This window comes from Rhinopithecus roxellana, chromosome 6 (genome assembly GCF_007565055.1).
Source record: "Rhinopithecus roxellana isolate Shanxi Qingling chromosome 6, ASM756505v1, whole genome shotgun sequence".
NCBI classification, from domain to species: Eukaryota; Metazoa; Chordata; class Mammalia; order Primates; family Cercopithecidae; genus Rhinopithecus; species Rhinopithecus roxellana.
The window spans coordinates 47,190,764-47,204,422 of NC_044554.1; the positions used below are offsets into that span (position 1 = coordinate 47,190,764).

The 13,659-nt window shown below is 50.0% G+C and overlaps 2 protein-coding genes across 8 annotated transcripts in view; one reads left to right on the forward strand and one right to left on the reverse strand.

Moving 5' to 3' along the window:
* The window catches only part of LOC104667537 (protein PMS2CL-like), a 1,213,215-nt gene that overhangs the window by 301,477 nt on the left and 898,079 nt on the right, over positions 1-13,659 (forward strand). The window lies entirely within an intron of this gene.
* The window catches only part of TNRC18 (trinucleotide repeat containing 18), a 123,132-nt gene that overhangs the window by 20,136 nt on the left and 89,337 nt on the right, over positions 1-13,659 (reverse strand). For all 7 annotated transcript variants that reach the window (XM_030932175.1, XM_030932177.1, XM_030932180.1 and 4 more), the window contains one exon: positions 7,514-7,941. In XM_030932175.1, coding sequence (XP_030788035.1) covers positions 7,514-7,941 — 428 coding nt within the window. The remainder of the gene's footprint in view (positions 1-7,513; positions 7,942-13,659) is intronic.

Genomic DNA, 13,659 nt, shown 5'->3' on the forward strand with positions numbered 1-13,659 from the left:
CAAATGGCCATTAGCCGGGCATGGTGGGGGGTGCCTGTGATCTCAGCTACTTGGGTGGCTGAGGCAGAAGCATCACTTGCGTCCGGTAGGCAGAGGTTGCAGTGAGCCGAGATTGTGCCATTGCACTCCAGCCTGGGCAAAAAAGAGCAAAACTCCGTCTCAAAAATAAAATAAAGTTAAGAAAAAAAAAACAAGGTCAGGCGTGGTGACTCATGCCTGTTATCCCAGCACTTTGGGAGGCCGAGGTCGGAGGATCACGAGGTTAGGAGATTGAGACCATCCTGGCTAACATGGTGAAACCCCGTCTCTATTAAAAATACAAAAAAATTAGCCGGGCGTGGTAGCGGGCGCCTGTAGTCCCAGCTACTCGGGAGGCTGAGGCAGGAGAAGAGCTTGAACTGGGAGGTGGAGGTTGCAGTGAGCCGAGATTGGGCCACTGCACTCCAGTCTGGATGACGGAGCGAGACTCTTTGTCAAAAAACAAACAGAACAAAAAAAATAAATAACCAAGACCAGGAGAAGTAGAAAAGTAATAAAGATAATAACCGTCAAATGTTACCAAGACAACAACAGAAGTCACAGCATCCGTATCCAAAATGAAAGTCAAAGCAAGAGCATTAAAAGAAAGAAAAAATGGCATGTTCTAGGGAAAAAGGGTATACAGTTTAATCCCCATTTTGGGGGGGGAATATATATGTGTATGTGTATGTGTGTGTGTGTGTGTGTGCGCGCGCGCACGCGCACGTGTTTTATTTTCTTGTTTCTGCTGAACTCTTTAATGCAAGTCATCCTTTTGGAATCAGAGGCATCTTAGGCGTTGAAGGAATGTTAGTGGCGCTATCCCCATATCTTTGGGATCTGTCATTAAGCAGATAGCTGCAGCTCCTGGTACATGTCCCTGCAGCTGTACCCACAAGGGAACAAAAGGAAATGACAGCAGAAAGAAAAAAAAGAAAAAAAAAAAGAAAGGCCTGAGTGGATTTTTCTTTTCTTTATCTTCCAAATTACTGTTATAATCAGATAAAACCAGTAACTCTTTCTTTCCCTTTGATTAGAACACCCATGGCTGGGAGCCTTCCCCTACTTTTTTGTAAAAAAAATAAAGTAAGTAAGAAAATAACTTCCGATGTGATAGAAGCTCTGTACACAAAACAGAGACGCTGACTGCTTTGGTAATTATGACAGCAAAACACCATCATCACCCAAACCACCAACTGCCAGCAGGGTCAGTGGTGGGAGACAGGCAGGCGGTGGGATGGCATTCAACCATTCAAAAATACTGACAGCCAGGCGCAGTGGCTCACGCCTGTAATCCCAGCACTTTGGGAGGCCAAGGCAGGCGGATCACCTGAGGCCAGGACTTCAAGGCCAGGCCAGCCCAGCCAACATGGTGAAATCCCATCTCTACTAAAAATACAAGAATTAGCCAGGCATGAAGGGCATGTGCCTGTAATCCCAGCTACTTGGGAGGCTGAGGCAAGACAATCGCTTGAACCTGGGAGGCAGAGGTTGCAGTGAGCTGAGGTCGAGCCACTGCACTCCAGCCACAAGAGTGAGACTCTGTCTCAAAAAAACAAACAAACAAAAATACCGATGGCCAGGCGTGGTGGCTTATTCCTGTAATCCCAGCACTGTGGGAGGCTAAGGCAGGAGGATTGCTTGAGCCCAGGGGTTCGAGACCAGCCTGGGCAACATAAGGAGACCCCACCCCATCTGCACAAAAATATATATATTTTTAATTAGTCAGACGTGGTGGTATACATCTGTAATCCCAGCACTTTAGGTGGTCGAGGCAGGAGGATCACTTGAGCCCAAGAGTTTGAACCAGCCTGAGCAACACAGTGAGACCACTGTCCCTTTTTTTTTTTTTTTGAGATGGAGTCTCGCTCTGTCACCCAGGCTGGAGTGCAGTGGCACAATCTCGGCTCACTGAAACCTCCACCTCCCAGGTTCAAGCGATTCTTCTGCCTCAGCCTCCCGAGTAGCGACTACAGGCACCCACCACCATGCCCAGCTAATTTTTTTGTATTTTTTTAGTAGAAGCAGGGTTTCACCATATTGGCCAGGCTGGTCTCGAACTCCTGACCTCGTGATCTACCCACCTTGGTCTCCCAAAGTGCTGGGATTACAGGTATGAGCCATCGCACCCAGCCGAGACCACCATCTCTTGTTAAAAAAAAAAATTAGCAAGGTGTGGTGGCGTGCACCTGTGATTCCACCTACTCAGAGGAGACTGAGGCAGGAGAACTGCTTAAACTTGGAAATTCGAGGCTGCAGTGAGCTACAATTGCCACTGCACTCCAGACTGGGCAACAGAGCAAGACTCTGTCTCTCATAAATAAATACAATAAAAATATAGATAGAAGGCCGAGCGTGGTGGCTCATGCCTATAATCCCAACACTTTGGGAGGCTGAGGTGGGCGGATCACCTGAGGTCAGGAGTTTGAGATGAGACTGGCCAATATGGCGAAACCTTGTCTCTATTGAAAACACAAAAGTTAGCCGGGCATGGTGGTGAATCCCAGCTACTCGGGAGGCTGAGGCAAGAGAATCACTTGAACCTGGGAGGCAGAGGTTTCAGTGAACCAAGATCTCACCACTGTACTCCAGTCTGGGCAGTGGGGCAGATTCTGTCTTTAAAAAAAAAAAAAAAAAAAAAGATAATAAAAGTAAAAGCCCGTCCCATGTGGCAGTACACATGATATAACACAGACTGAACTAAGTCTGAAAAGCAGAATACAGCCGGGCGCGGTGGCCCATGACTGTAATCTCAGCACTTTGGGAGGCTGAGGTGGGCAGATCATTTGAGGTCAGGAGTTCGAGATCAGCCTGACCAACATGGTGACACCATGTTTCTACTAAAATACAAAAATTAGCTGGGCATGGTGGTGGGCATCTGTAATCTCAGCTACTTGGGAGGCTGAGGTGGGCAGATCATTTGAGGTCAGGAGTTCGAGATCAGCCTGACCAACATGGTGACACCATGTTTCTAGTAAAATACAAAAATTAGCTGGGCATGGTGGTGGGCATCTGTAATCTCAGCTACTTGGGAGGCTGAGGCAGGAGAGCTGCTTGCTTGAACCCAGGAGGCGGAGGCTGCAGTGAGCTGAGATCGCACCACTGCACTCCAGCCTGGACGAAAGAGCAAGACTATGTCTCAAAAAACAAACAAACAAACAAAAAGAATCGTCTATGTGTGAAACCGTGAAGAAGGAAAAACACCCGTGCTAGTTTTGCTGTTGCACCTCAAGCTGTAAGTTACAGCCACAGTACCTGATTGCTTATAATAGAGGGTTTAGTATTATCCATGGTGGTCTTTGGCATCCACAGGGCTCCTTAGAACATATCCTCCACAGCTAAGGGGGGAATACTGTATGAAAGTATATTTCAAAAAAAATGTTGGGCCGGGTGTGGTGAGTCACACCTATAATTTCAACCCTTTGGGAGGCTGAGGTGAGTGAACTGCTTGAGCCCAGGAGTTCAAGACCAGCCTGGGCAACATAGTGAGATCCTGTCTCCACAAAAAATGTTTAAAAATTAGCCAGGCAGGCTGGGTGTGGTGGCTCATGCCTGTAATCCCAGCACTTTGAGAGGTCGAGGTGGGTGGATCACCTGAGGTCAGGAGTTTGAGACCAGCCTGGCCAACATGGAGAAGCCCTGCCTCTATTAAAAATACAAAAATTGGCCAGGTGTAGTGGCGCACACCTGTAATCCCAGCTACTTGGGAGGCTGAGGCAGGATAATCACTTGAACCCAGGAGGCAGACGTTGCAGTGAGCTGAGATCATGCCATTGCACTCCCACCTGAGCAACAGAGCAAGACTCCGTCTCAAAAAAAAAAAAAAAAAAAAAAAAAAAATTAGCCAGGCATGCTGGCACACATGTATAGTCTTAGCTACTCCAGAGGCTGAGGTGGGTGGATCACCTGAGCCTGGGAGGTGGAGGCTGCAGTGAGCCATGACTGCACCACTGTATTCCAGCATGGGCAACAAAGGGAGACCTTGTCTCAAAAAACAAACAAAAAACATTAACAGTGTCTGTTCTTGGGATGCTGGGATGTGGGGTGATTTTCCTTGGGTGTTTGAGCCTCTGTTTGTCAACAAGGAATCCGTTCTGTTCCAGGTTCCTGCTACACTATTGAAAGGCAGACACTGGGTGAGCCTCTGGTATTATAGCTGGATATAACAGCTGGGTATTCAGCTGTTCAGATGCCAGGAATTGGAAACCCTGGGCTCCAACAGAAGGAACTCCTGGGGAACGCCCAAAGAGGCAGTGCAGCTCCGCGGTTAAGGAGCCAGAACTGAAGCTACGCCCCCAGTGTTCAAAGTCCTGCTCTATTGATCATTCGCTGCTGGAACCTTGGACAGAAAGCTGTTCTTTTTGTTTTTGATTTTGTTTTTTTTTGAGACGGAGTCTCACTCCGTGGCCCAGGCTGAAGTGCAGTGGCGCAAACTTGACTCACTGCAACCTCTGCCTCCCAGGTTAAAGCGATTCTCCTGCCTCAGCCTCCAGAGTAGCTGGGACTACAGGCACCCCCTACCACGCCCAGCTAATTTTTTTTTTTTTTTTTTTTAGTAGAAATGGAGTTTCACCATGTTGACTAGGTTGGTCTTGAACTCCTGACCTCAGGTGATCTGCCCACCTCGGCCTCCCAAAGTGCTGGGATAACAGGCGTGAGCCACTGCATCCAGCCCTTTTTTTTTTTTTTTTTTTTTGAGACGGAGTCTCGCTCTGTCACCCAGGCTGGAGTGCAGTGACCGGATCTCAGCTCACTGCAAGCTCCGCCTCCTGGGTTTATACCATTCTCCTGCCTCAGACTCCCGAGTAGCTGGGACTACAGGCGCCCGCCACCTCGCCTGGCTAGTTTTTTGTATTTTTTAGTAGAGATGGGGTTTCACCATGTTAGCCAGGATGGTCTCGATCTCCTGACCTTGTGATCCACCCGTCTCGGCCTCCCAAAGTGCTGGGATTACAGGCTTGAGCCACCGTGCCCGGCCACCTTTTTCTTTATTTTGAGACAGAGTCTTGGGCTCTGTTGCCCAGGCTGGAGTGAGGCAGTACGATCATAGCTCACTGCAGCCTTTACCTCCTAGGCTCAAGTAATCTCTCTGCCTCAGCTTCCAGAGTAGGTGGGACTACAGTAACTTGCCACCACAACTCTAAGCTATTTTTTTTTTTTTTTTTTTTTTGGGGTAGAGGCAGGGTCTTGCTATGTTGCCCAGGCCAGTCTCAAAACTCCTGGCCTTAAGGGATCCTCCCACCTCAAAGTGCTGGGATTGCAGGTGTGAGCCACCACAGCCAGTCTGGTGCCTGTCAGTATGTGAGCCACCTATAGAGTGTGGTTCATAGGAGGAACCCACTTCACACAGTCCTGCACGTTAAGTGTGCGCGGTGAAGGGGTTAGAACATGTCTGGGCCTACTATGTGCAACTTGGTAGCATTGTTATTTTATTTTTGGAGACAGAGTCTCACTCTGTCACCCAGGCTGGAGGGCAGTGGCGTGATCTCAGCTCACTGCAACCTCCGCCTCCTGGGCTCAAGAGATTCTCCTGCCTCAGCCTCCCGAGTAGCTGGGATTACAGATGCCTGCCACCATGCCCAGCTAATTTTTGTAGTTTTAGTAGAGACAGGATTTTGTCACGTTGGCCAGGCTGGTCTCAAACTTCTGACCTCAAGTGATCCACCGGACTTGGCCTCCCAAAGTGCTGGGATCACAGGTGTGAGCCACCGCGCCCGGCTGGATCATTATTATTGTTACTAATTGTTGATACCTGTCCTGCAAGGCCTTCAAAACCCTGACATGGCCTCTGCCACGAGGAGACAAGAGCACAAATCCAAGGTGCCTATGGATGGTGCTTAGACTGGTCACTTCCTCGCTACTACCCCTTTGTCAGGAAATCAATGTGACTCTCATCTTTTTTGTGATTTTCTCTAGAATGTTATTGTTATTTGAGGGTTCGTCCTACATCAAGGGCTCAGGGTGGAGAGGCCTGAGTCAGAACACCGTCAAAACCTAGCTGTTAAGTCTGAACGCATCCGAATAAGAGGAGGAAGCAACTGGCCATCAGCTTCCTAGTGGCCAGTGCAAAATGGGTAACAGGTCCAATTATCATAAAGTTGTTGAAAAGCAAGTTTTCTTACTCTGTGGTGTTCACAGAGAGAATTTAGGAAATCTGTAAATGGGTAGGAAAGAAAATGCCACCTGTATTTTCATATTTTAATCTTTAAAAAAATGGGGTTTTCCTTCAAGTGAGAGTAGAGGCCACAAAACCACAAAAGTACCAGCAGCGCCGGTGACTTTGCCACCTATGGAAACCACGGAGTCTTGCAGCACACAACAGTTAACTGCAGGGACCTTAAATCATCCTTTACACTCATTGCTTCAGAAGTACAGCACTAGCCGGGCGCGGTGACTCACGCCTGAAATCCCAACACTCTGAGAGGCTGAGGCAGGAGAACAGTTTGAAACCAGCCTGGGCAACGCAGCAAGACCTTGTCTATACTTAAAATTTACAAATTAGCTGGGCATGGTGGTGTGCACCTGTAGTCCCAGCTACTCAGGAGGCTGAGGTGGGAGGACTGCTTGATTCCAGGAGTTCAAGGTCACAGTGAACCATGATCACAGCACTTCCCTCTGGCCTGGGTGACAGAGTGAGACTCTGTCTTTAAAACATAAAATAATAAAATTTTAAGTATGGTATTTACTAGACCCACTGCCAGATGTGTTTATTAATTAAATACATCCCTAAAGGAACATATAGGTACCATATCACAGAAGGGTCTTTCCAATATTTTGATAACGGTGGTCAATTATCACTGTCTTCCTTTGGGGTTCCAGGTTTTTTTTTTTTTTTTTTTTTTTGAGACAGAGTCTCGCTCTGCCGCCCGGGCTGGAGTGCAGTGGCGCAATCTCGGCTCACTGCAAGCACCGCCTCCCGGGTTCACACCATTCTCCTGCCTCAGCCTCCTCCAGGTATTTTATTCACTTTTTAAAGTCATCTTCTGAGACAGAAGAAGAGAGAGTAAAGACCTCTGTAAGAAATGGGTGGCTAAGCATGGTGGCTCATGCCTGTAATCTCAACATTTTGGGAGGTTGGGGCAGGAGAATCGCTAAAAGTCAGGAGTTCAAGATCAGCCCAGGCAACACGGGGAGATCTCATCTCTACAAAAAATAAATTAGCCGGCTGCAGTGATATGTGCCTGAAAAATCCAGCTATTTGGGAGGCTGAGGCAGGAGGACTGCTAGAGGCCAGGAGGTGAAGGCTGCAGTGAGCCATGATCAGGCCACTGCACTCCAGCCTGGTGACAGAGCAAGACTTGACTCTTAAGAAACAAAGGAACAGGTGCCCAGCTCCTCCTGTGGCTGAGTCCTAGCAGGGGCTCTGGGCGGGCCTGGAGCCGAGTCCAAGTCCCTTAACAGTGAAGCCGCTTCCCCAGGCTGGGAGGGGAGAGGGCCGCTCCCTCACCGAACCCCAGGGACCCTTCTGCGGCTCCCCTCCCCACGCGGCCCCTACCTTCCTGGGGTCCTTCCTGTCCTTTGCACGCCCGGCGTCCTTGCGCGGGCTCAGGGGGCCGCCCTTGGCGCAGCGGCTGGCCTTGGTGGCGGGCGCGGTGCTGGTGGGCGCAGGTGCAGCAGCTGAGGCGTCGTGCAGGAAGATGCGCTCGCTGCGGCGCCGCGTCCACAGGTCGTCGTCGCTGGCCTCGGGCCCCGCCTCGAAGCCAGGCTCCTTGGGACCCCGCAGCTTCCGGGCCTTGCGCCCCTTCTCCACCGCCAGCTTGGCCTTGTCCGGGCTGCTGGGGCCGGGGCCGCGGGCGCCAGGCGTGGGTGCGGCTAGGGAGGGTCCTGGTTCCCCCAGTCCCTTCTTGGGCCGCAGCAGCCCCGCAGGCGACCGCTTGCGCACCTTGACCTCGCTTTCCGAGTCGGTGTACTCGAACTCTGTTCCTGAACGCGGGAGAAGAGCGTGCTGGTCACAAGCTCGTGGGGACCCAACCCCATGGGCACCATTCCTCCCCCGCAGGACCTCCCAGCTGATGACAGCGCTTCCCGTTTCCAGGAGAGGAAACTGAGGCCCAGAGAAGAAGGACTCACGAGGCCCACGCCTGTCCCTATTATGCCCGTCCTCACCCACCTCCGCTGCCCGGACGCTGCTCCCAGCCCCTCGCCCCATGGAAAGATCCTGGGCCCCTTGAGCTCCTCCGAGGCCCCATGTGACTTGTGGAAATCCCAGAAGCCAGGGCAGCTGGGCGGGGCGGCCGGCCCCACACCTGCAGGGCAGCAGCCCTCTAAGGCAGGCGGGTGGGGAAACCCGCAGAGACGCCCCAAGCCGCACTCGCCTTCTCTCCCCTGTTCTTGGTGCTCCCTGTCAGAGCCGGGTGGTCCCAGGAATCGTCCACTCCCACTGCCCTCTCTACACGACAGGGCCACCCCAACAGCCCTCCTTCCACCCCAGGCCCCACCCATTGCACAGCCAAGGCCCTGCTTCCCTCTGTCCTGGATCCTGGGTCCCAGCCCCCGGGCTCCTTGAACGCACAGCCTCTTGAGCACAGGTCGCCCAGCACTTGTTCAGCACCTATCATCCCCACTCACTCCCAGCTGCAAGCTCTGCTCTCTGCCATCCCCTCTGCACAGAGCACCAGCTCCCCCGACCTCTCCTTCGAACAGCGCTAAGTCCTTCAGAAGGAGATCTACCCCACACCCCGGGAAGTCCTCTCTGGCCACACCTCTGTTGTCACAGGCAATGCCACACCTTAGCATTTCTGTCCATGCCCAGGTCCCAGTTTATCCCAGCCTGCCCTGCCCCTGGGAAGCAGACCCCTGAGTTCTCTGGGATCTCCAGCTGAAGCCCCAGGTCAGAGCTGGTATCCAGAAACAGCGTGTGAGTAGAGGCGTGGGCGGCACTGCTCCCCAGGACAGGGGCTCCAAGGTGCCTTCACTCAGGGATGCAATCTCTGTGACAGTCCCTTGTGTTAACAACCTCAGGGAGAGCCAGTGGTCTGCCTTAAATCCTCCAGCACAGGAGCCGAAAAGCCAAGGCCCAATCCCAGGCCGACTGACCCTGGGGACAGCCGTGAGAGGCTTGCCCTGCACTGCGCTGGCAGAGGAAGTCACAGCAACAGGGGCCGGCGGGGGCTGCCCAGTAGGAAAGAGTCACCGACAAAGTGTAATGAGCCTATTCATTAATCTTTTTTTTTTTTCCCTTGAGACGGAGTCTCACTCTGTCGCCCAGGCTGGAGTATAGTGGTGCAATCTTGGCTCACTGCAAGCTCCGCCTCCTAGGTTCACGCCATTCTCCTGCCTCAGCCTCCTGAGTAGCTAGGACTACACGCACCCGCCACCACGCCCAGCTAAGGTTTTTTTGGGTTTTTTTTTCTGTATTTTTAGTAGAGACGGGGTTTCACCGTGTTAAGCAGGATGGTCTCGAACTCCTAACCTTGTGATCCACCCGCCTTGGCCTCCCAAAGTGCTGTGATTACAGGCGTGATCATTAGTATTTTGCCAACAGACTTCCCAACTTCCCACGGTGCAGGGAGGCAGCAAGGGGCTTTTGAGGCTGATGTGGGTGCAGGCCACAAGCTTGAGAGCTCTGCTCTGGGTATGATGGAATGAGGTACCAACCGGTAACAGTCCCCCCGGAGATCCACTGGAACACCTGGCTTACATAATCCTTCACAGGCCCATTGTGTATGGTTCAGGGAGGGACAGTGGACAGAGAGGAGGGTCGTGTGGAATGCAGAGAGTGAAGTCACAGGAGGCAGATCTCCCTGCACCCTCTACCCTGGCACTAGACATGGTCTTCTTGGCACACACAGCAGGGAAGGTGAGGCCCACATGGAAAAGAAATAGCATCCCACTGACCTCAGCACCAGGAAAGAGAAGTCTAGAAACTGGCAACACAGAAGAGAATAGAAAGGGAGCCAGAGGCCGGGCGCGGGGGCTCATGCCTGTAACCCCAGCACTTTGGGAGGTCAAGGTGGGCGGATCACCTGAGGTCAGGAGTTCAAGACCAGCCTGGCCAACATGGTGAAACCCGGTCTCTACTAAAAATACAAAAATTAGCCAGGCACGGTGGCGTGCGCCTATAGTCCCAGCTACTTGGGAGGCTGAGGCAGGAGAACCACTTGAACCCGGAGGCAGAGGTTGTAGTAAGCAGAGATTATACCACTGCATTCCAGCCTAGGCGAAAGAGTGAGAATCTGACTCAAAAAAAAAAAAAAAAAAAAAATTGGGAGCCAGAGGCCAGGCGCGGTGGCTCACACCTGTAATCTCAGCACTTTGGGAGGCCAAGGCAGGTGGATCACAAGGTCAGGAGTTCAAGACCAGCCTGGCCAATAGGGGGAAATACCATCTCTAATAAAAATACAAAAATTAGCCAGGCATGGTGGCGCACACTGTACTCCCAGCTACTCAAGAGGCTGAGACAGGAGAATCGCCTGAACCCAGGAGGCAGAGGTTGCAGTGAGCAGAGATCGTGCCATTGCACTCCAGTCTGGGTGACAGTGAGAGTCTGTCTCAAAAAAAAAAAAAAAAATTAGAAAGGGAGCCAGAGAGGGGTCCCCATGCGCTCTCTCTCTCCCCCATGTCTCTGAATGGCCCTGAAACTACCTACACACAGAATAGACTCCAAGCAGCCCAGGGCTCAGCAAAAAGTGATCTGAACAGAGGCCAGAGACACCACCCAAGAAATTGGACTTCAAGCCCTACCAAGGAAATATCTGCTAAAATAAAGGAGATAATATTCACTGGGGAAAAAAAAAAAAAAAAAAAAAAAAAAGGCATTCTGACTCTCCACAACCTCAGCCCCACAATGTCCAAGATACAATCCAAAATTACGAGACAAGGCCAGGCACGGTGGCTCACACCTATAATCCCAGCACTTTGGGGAGGTCAAAGTGGGCAGATCACTTGAGGTGAGGAGTTTGAGACCAGCCTGGCCAACATGGCAAAACCCCACCTCTACAAAAAATACAAAAATTATCTGGGCGTGGTGGCATGCATCTGTAATTCCAGCTACTGGGGAGGTTGAGGCACAAGAATCACTTGAACCCAGGAGGCAGAGTTTGCAGTAAGCAGAGATCACACCACTGCACTCCAGCCTGGGCAACAGAGTGAGACTCTGTCTCAAAAAACAAAATTACTAGACAAATCAAGAACCAAGAAAATGCATCACATTCCAGAGAGAAAAGAAAAGCAACTGAACCTGACCCTGAGATGAACCACATGTTGGAACGAACAGCCAAGGCTTCTGAAATCCTCAAAGAGGTAAAATAAAACTTGTTCTCAAGGCATGAAAATCTCACCAGAGAAATAGGAAGGACTAACAGAAACAACAGAAAAGAACCAAATGAACCAACTTTAAGTACAGAACTGGCTAGGCACAGCGGCTCACACCTGTAATCCCAGAACTTTGGGAGACTGAGGTGGGAGGATCCCTTGAGGTCAGGAGGTCATGAGTTCAAGACCAGCCTGGGCAACATAGTGAGACTCTGTCTCTACAAAAAATACAATCATTAGCCAGTCATGGTGGCACGCACCTGTGGTCCCAGTTACTCAGGAGGCAGAGGTGGGAGGATCACCTGAGCCCAGGAGGTTGAGGCTTTAGTGAGCTATGACTGTGCTCCTGCATTCCAGCCTGGGTGACAGAGCAAGACCCTGTCTCAAACAACACAAAGAAATTATAAAACTAAGAAGTACAATTTCAGAAATAAAAAATCCATGGAGGGGATCTAAGGGCTGAATGGATATGATTAAGAGAAAAGTGAGGCCAGGCACGGTGGCTCATACCTGTAATCCCAGCACTTTGGGAGGCCAAGACGGGCGGAGCACGAGGTCAGGAGATCGGTACCATCCTGGCTAACATGGTGAAACCCCGCCTCTACTAAAAATACAAAAAATTAGCTGGGTGCGGTGGCGGGCGCCTGTAGTCTCAGCTACTCGGGAGGCTGAGGCAGGAGAATGGCGTGAACCCTGGAGGCGGAGCTTGCAAAGTGATCAGAGATCACGCCACTGCACTCCAGCCTGGGCAACAGAGCGAGACTCCGTCTCAATAAAAAAAAAAAAAGAGAGAGAAAAGTGAGTGTGTGAGTTTGGGTGTGGGGAAACCAGCCTCAGGGACCTACCTGTCAGATAACAAATGGTCAAATGTATGTTAAACAGGAAAAGAAAGAATAAGAAAAAATGCTTGAAGATTTGTTTTTCCTCAATAGCTGAAATCTTCCCAAACTTGATGACAAACAGAAACTTGCAGATGTAGGGTATCAGATGAACACCAAGCAAAATAAACACAAACAACTCCGTCATGAGGCACGCCACAGTCAAACGGCTGACAAAGATAAACACGAACCCCCAGGAATAACAAGAAAAATGTAACCTATGACTTCCAAAACAATCGTTTGATTAATGGCAAACTTCTCATCAGAAACCAGAGGCCAGAAAAGAGCAGAATATCTTCTAAGGGCTCAAAGAAAAGAAAAAAAAACTGTCAACCCAAAATCCAATATCCAGTAAAAACATCATTCAAGAATGAAGGTGAAATAGAAACATTTTCCGGTAAAAGAACACTAAGAGGCCGGGCGTGATGACTCACGCCTATAATCCCAACCACTCGGGAGGCTGAGGCAAGAGAATCACTTGAACCCAGAAGGTGGAGGTTGCAGTAAATCAAGATCGCGCCATTGCACTCCAGCCTGGGTGACAGAGTGAGACTGTCTCAACAACAACAAAAAAAGGGAACACCAAGAAAATTCCTCACCAGCAGCTCTACAAGGCAAAACTGCTAAATGAAGTTCTTTGGGCTGAAACTGCAGGAAAACTGGAATCCTCAGACAAGAATGAAAAAGCAACAGAAATAATAAATATCTGAATAAATACAAAAGACTTTGTTCACTTTTCCTCTTAATTTCCTTATAAGCCATTTAAATGATTAAAACTAAGTTTGTGGCCGGGTGCGGTGGCTCATGCCTGTAATCCCAGCACTTTGGGAGGCTGAAGCAGGTGGATCATGAGCTCAGGAGTTCAAGACCAGACTGGCCAAGATGGTGACACCCCGTCTCTACTAAAAATTAAAAAATTAGTCAGGCGAGGTGGCAGGTGCCTGTAATCCCAGCTACTTGGGAGGCTGAGGCAGGAGAATCGCTTGAACCCGGGAGGCAGAGGTTGCAGTGAGCCGAGATCGCACCACTCCACTTCAGCCAAGGGACAGAGTGAGACTCTGTCTAAAAAAAAAAACACACACACTAAATTTGTAACATTGTCTTCAGGAGTTGATACCATGTGAAGAAGTATTACATATAATATAAAATATAAGGTATGATATGGACTGATAAAGTTGCAAGATTTCTGTATTTTATGTGAAAAAAAACACACGATATGTGGATGTGAAATAAAACACATAAGTGGATGTGAAATAAAACACATGATAAGTGGATGTAAAAAGTTAGGAATGTAGATTGTTATCTCTATTTTCTATTTTTAAAAATGACAAAATGATACTGAGAAAGCTAACAGGAAAATTAAAATGGAATTCTTTTTTTTTTTTTTTTTGAGACGGAGTCTCGCTCTGTCGCCCAGGCTGGAGTGCAGTGTCCGGATCTCAGCTCACTGCAAGCTCCGCCTCCCGGGTTTATGCCATTCTCCTGCCTCAGCCTCCCGAGTAGCTGGGAC